Genomic DNA, 5,321 nt, shown 5'->3' with positions numbered 1-5,321 from the left:
AAGTCGCCTGCCACCGGAAGTCTCCAGAATTTCCATTGGTAAACAAGGCAGTTGCTAAGTACATCATGCCTGATTTTGTGACACTTTAACGGCTGTTAAGCAAATCACTGCAGTTGTTAAATGAATCGTGGGGTCATTGAGTGAATTTGGCTTCCACCATTAAATTTGCTTGTCAGAAGCTGACTGAGAAGGTCACAAATGGCAACCACGTGACCACAGGATGCTGCAATGGTTGTAAGTGTGAGGACTAGTTGTAAGTCACTTTTTCCAGTGCTGTAACTTTGAATGGTCATTAAATGAATGGATGTAAGTCAAGGATTGCAACTGTTACTGCACTGCCACAGTAGTCCCTCATCTCTTAGGACATGAAAAATTAGGTACCTCAGAAAAGAAAGAGAAGTAGGACATTCAAAGCATAAATACATTCAGGTTTCCCAGGACATTTACCTTAGTTGAACACGTTGCTCGCAGTGGTTCAACAAGCCGCTCTAATCTTTGCAGGACTGCATTAGGGCAGAGTGTTGACAGGCGAGCCAACATAATGAAAGTCAGCATCTTCATAATGAAGAAAGGAAAAAGCTTACCTTAACATCATTTTGCTCAAGCATATATTTCAGTGATAATTTCCACCAACTCGTGGTCACTTTCATTGTAACAACTTTCAGCTTTAAAACAGACCCTTTACAACAGGGGTCCCCTACCCCTGGTTTGTGGACTGGCACCGGGCTGCAGCATGCCAGAAACCAGGCCACGCAAATAAGTGAAGCCCCATCTGCGGGATGCAGGCAGCATGTGAAACCACGCCCCCTCCGGTCCATGGAAAAACACTCTCTCCACGGAACTGGTCCCTGGTGCCCAAAAGATTGGGGGCTGCTGCTTTACAACACTGCAACAGATTTCCCTCCTACTGGCTCTTTCTTCTAGGTTACAAGGCAGAAGAAAATAACATAGAAGTGGGTCATTTAGCTCTCATAGGACCCTTCCCCCCCCCTTCCTCTCCCCCCTCCCCACAGTTTGGGCATCGTCTTTGTGGAAGAAAAGTCTGAATTCACTGTGTGGGGGTAAATTGATTCATCCAAAACAGCCCTACAATTCAATGAAATAATGAAATTAGAAGCTCCAAAATTGGAAGATGGATTGTTTATATTCAAAAGAAACATAAAGTGGTAGAATATAAGTTAGGTTTTTAGAATTTTTTAAGTTGGTTTATTTCTACTATCTTTTCTTGTAGATTAAGATATTTTGTAGAGTTAGAAATATTAGTATTTGTTTACTTTTATATGAATATTATTCTGGGATTAGGTTTGGGGAGTCCGGGGGGGGGGGGGTTATTGATTGGTTATTGTGTTTACTTATGATTGTTTTTTATGATTGAAAAAATAAATAAAATTTCTTATAAAAAAAAAAAAGAAGCTCCAAAATTAATTTAAAAAAATTTAAATCTTACCCTGATATCATAATGATCTTTCAAGCCATCTTCCACATGATTTAAGTATTCATAGATGTCCAGTCTATCAAGGCAGCTTTCCAAAAGTGTGTACATGCATTCAAAGGCAGCTTTCCTCACATCGAGCCCATCATCTACTGTGTGTTTGAATGGCCCCATTTCTACCTAAAAGGGGAAATTCAAAGTAGCTGGTAGTTCTAAAAAAGGAAAACGTTCACATGCCAACTTTATCTGGCCCAGCCTGGAGCCACAGAATTGCTTGGTTCATTTCCAATTAAAGTTCAGCTGAATGTATTCCAATCTAAAGCTTTAAATTACAGGTTCAGTAATAATTTCCATACATTTATGGGATTAGTTTACTTTCAGGTCTCAAGAACATTGGGTTAATTATATTCACACACACACACGCACACACACATACACACACACACAATCTATCATTCCCATTTGATCTGGTCAGGCAGCACTATCTCTCGCCATCATTCAAAACAACAACAGTAGGTTAGGAGTACTGGGGGAACCACCCAACTCAGTGATCAGCAGCTATGGCCCCTTTATGACGTGTGGACATCAACTCCCAGAATTCCTGAGCCAGCATGGGAGTTGACATTCACAGGTCGTAAAGGGGCCATAGCTGCCCACACCTGACCCATCCTCAGAAGGGGTTAATGTGGAAACAGAATATGGTCCCTACCTCTCGTATGAGTTCCCTTCTAATTTTGGTTTCATTGTATAGGTGGGGTAGGACAGTACTGAGCTGATCTCGGATTAGGGAAGGTTTGTTGTGAGCAGCAGAATTAAACATAGCTAAAGCAACACGACGAACATTCAAGTCAGGATCCTGAAGTGTTTTCAAGAAGTCACCTGCAGGATTATAGCATAACAAGAGTTTAAAAGGCATTAACACTAGCTTTAAATACATTCTGGGATACACATAATATTCAAAAAGCAGGAGGGTAAAAAAAATTATATTTTCAAACCAGGCATGGACAGCCTATTCTGTCATTTATTCCCTAGTATTTGCATCAATATTTAAGTTGCATTAACATCTAGACTCAGTCGTAGAATCAGGTACTTTAAAGATAGCAATGTAGAAACAATTCAGATGATCTATGCATATTTAACAAAACTATTCTCTATTTTAGATAGCAATTGTGTATTCAGTTCGTTATGGAAATGCCATGTCAATATGCTTAATGAGAATGGAATCAGTTAAAGATTTGCTTGGATTTTGTTTCTTGATTAAAAAAAAAAGAATAACATCCTCCGTTATATATTGGATACATATTTCCTGGTCAGAAGCACCTCTTCTTTGGATTCAACTTCAACTTGTCTGCCCCCCCCCAATTCATTTTGACATCAGATAACATTTAGAGTTTGAACAACTTCTCAGATTCAGTCAGAAAAGGGTTGGGTGGATATAGGTGCGACAATGAAAGCAAAGCAAAGCACTTTCAGGTAACATTAAAGATCATGTTCTTATAGCAATTAATTCTTTGGGTCATTTCTCTTTTTCATTAATTCCACTCTGTGGTTTTTTTTTTATTTATCAAGGCCCACTATTCTGACTTCCAAAGAAAGTCTTTTTATCAAAACTCAAAATTACCTATGCATCCTTTAAGAAGGGGATCAATGGGTTGTGGGTGATCCGAGATGGTGAATTTTACTGCAGTCACCACTGTACTCCGAGCATAGGGGGAGCCTACAATGAGAAGTGGGAAAAAGTTATTTATCTTAAAAGAACACAGATCATTTCTACCAACTTTTCTCCCCCTAAGATTGCTTTTCTTCATCTTTTCCAGAACACAGAAACACAAACAACCCCAGCATGCACTGTGTGAAAATTATTCTGAGCTCTCTTTTTATAATGCTCATCCTCTTGAAGGAGCACAATGGCTCACGTGTTTAGGATGCTAGGTTGGAGGGTAGAAATCCCGGGTTCGAGACCCGAGTGCTGCTGCGTGGCAGGGTGAGCGCCCATCATTCGCTCCAGCTCTTTGACGGAGACATGAAAGGCATCTCCATGGGCATCCCCTGGGCAACGGTGATATCACCGGCTAATCCTTTTGACCAGGAAGTGCCTTAAAACGGTACCTCCAACATGAACGGGACAGATCTTCTCGAAGGAGCCCGGGCAGAATACAAACAATCTCCCAAAAGCAGCTTGTTAAGGATGGACACCGGAAAGTAAACATGCGCTACAAGATTCCACAGGTCTACAACACTGATTCAAAGAGAGGAGTACAACCTTCCACTCAGCTAAGCAATTGCCTCAGTACTATCCTTTCCCTTCCCTTACCTGAGAACAGCTGTTTTTTCAGCCTGGGCAGCAACTGAGAAGGGTTTACTAAAGTCAATTTCCCCAAGCATTCAGCAACAACGTTGCGGGTTCCTTCCTCTGTGTATTCACAGTGCTTGAAAAGCAGGGCCCATATGTCTTCCCCATAAGGTTTCAGACTCTCTGCTGGGGAAGAGCTAATGACTTCTTTCAGGGAATGAAGCAGTAAGTACTGCCGCTTAGGCTGGCCACCAATCTCCTTCAGCATGAAGGGAAGGTATTCTTTCAGGTTGCCCACACTGATGTTGCCCAAAGCGTAGGAAGCCGCTGATTTCACCTCTTCGCTGGGCGATGCAAACGCATCCAGGATCACGGCTTTGAGTTCCTTCTGAGCACTCAGGTTGGTGGTGCGACCTATTTCTGCGAGCGAAAGGAAAGCCAACATTTTGACAGCGGTGGTAGACTTTGGATTCTTCACATCCTGAATGAACAGGTTTACTAGGCCAGGGATTTCTTTTGGACACACGGAAGAAAGTGCCGCCACACATTTGGCAACAGAGTGAAAAGCCTGCTTATGCAAAGTGGTGGAGACTCCACTAGAGGTTGAGGAGTATATAGGACTAGTTAGCTGCTTCATCAGGTCAGCATAGCTCATGTTGACCGCCTTGATCACAACCAGTGCTTGGAAGAAGTCTACAATGGCATTCAGGGCCCCTCCTTGCATCAAAGGCGAGTAAACAAGTTGGAAAAGCTCCGACAAAACTGTACCACTGATCTTGGACAAGGATGAGGGATAAACCTTAGCTAAAGTAGTAAGGAACACAATGGCCACCTGAGAAACGTGCATATCGTTCTCGCTAATTAAATCCGGAAGCTCCATTAGAACACATTCAATCATGGCTGGCTTGAGGCTATCACTATAGTTTTTGATCAAGACGTCCAGAGCTGTCAAAGTACTCAGTTTCAAGGCACGCTGATTCTTACGCAAGAAGGAAGCCAAAATGGGGAAGCCTTCTGCAAGAATGGGCCTCAAGTCTATTTTGAGTGCAGAATTTGCAATCAGAGTAAGTGCTTTGACCGTGGTCAGTCTAGTTATTTCATTTTTCAGTCTCTCAAGGAAAATCTTCAGGGTTGGCTGGAGTTCGCTGCTTAAGTAGTCTCCCAGATTGGAAACAATTTGCCCCATACAAGAGATAGCCCGCTCCTTGACCTCCTGGTCAATGTCAGCTGCTTTCAGCCTCTTCAATGTTGCAGAAAACAAGTCTGTCACATAAGGTTTGGCATCAAACGTACAAGGCACATCCAAGGGACGAATTACTTTCACAAGCTGTAGAGTCACTAGCAAAGCTTCTGAAGTTATCTTATAAAAAGGATCCCCGATGCAAATTACAACTGGTGGCAGCAGTGCTTTAACATAGGGATGGAACACTTCTCGGGAGTGGTTGCAGAGAACAACATAAAGGAAAGACAGAGTATCTATCTTCATATTGGAGGAGCTGGATTTATCCGTCAAGGAGAAGACAATACCTGTACCAAGAAAACATTGGTCAGCTTGCTTTATAGTTGCATCTTATCCAACCTCATCAAAACAGACTT

At 42.2% G+C, this 5,321-nt stretch overlaps 1 protein-coding gene across 1 annotated transcript in view; it reads right to left on the bottom strand.

Moving 5' to 3' along the window:
• LOC107294254 (cullin-associated NEDD8-dissociated protein 1) overlaps positions 1-5,252 on the bottom strand; it is a gene marked incomplete at its 5' end in the record, with an annotated part of 14,105 nt that extends 8,853 nt beyond the window's left edge. The window contains 5 exons of the mRNA XM_015823470.1: positions 448-555; positions 1,448-1,612; positions 2,142-2,311; positions 3,054-3,149; positions 3,747-5,252. Coding sequence (XP_015678956.1) covers positions 448-555; positions 1,448-1,612; positions 2,142-2,311; positions 3,054-3,149; positions 3,747-5,252 — 2,045 coding nt within the window. The remainder of the gene's footprint in view (positions 1-447; positions 556-1,447; positions 1,613-2,141; positions 2,312-3,053; positions 3,150-3,746) is intronic.
• Positions 5,253-5,321: the final 69 nt, after the last annotated feature.

Source organism: Protobothrops mucrosquamatus, unplaced genomic scaffold (genome assembly GCF_001527695.2).
Source record: "Protobothrops mucrosquamatus isolate PMUCROS unplaced genomic scaffold, P.Mucros_1.0 scaffold1880, whole genome shotgun sequence".
NCBI classification, from domain to species: domain Eukaryota; kingdom Metazoa; phylum Chordata; class Lepidosauria; order Squamata; family Viperidae; genus Protobothrops; species Protobothrops mucrosquamatus.
Note: the sequence above shows the minus strand (reverse complement) of the source record. Positions and strands in the feature narration are given on the sequence as shown.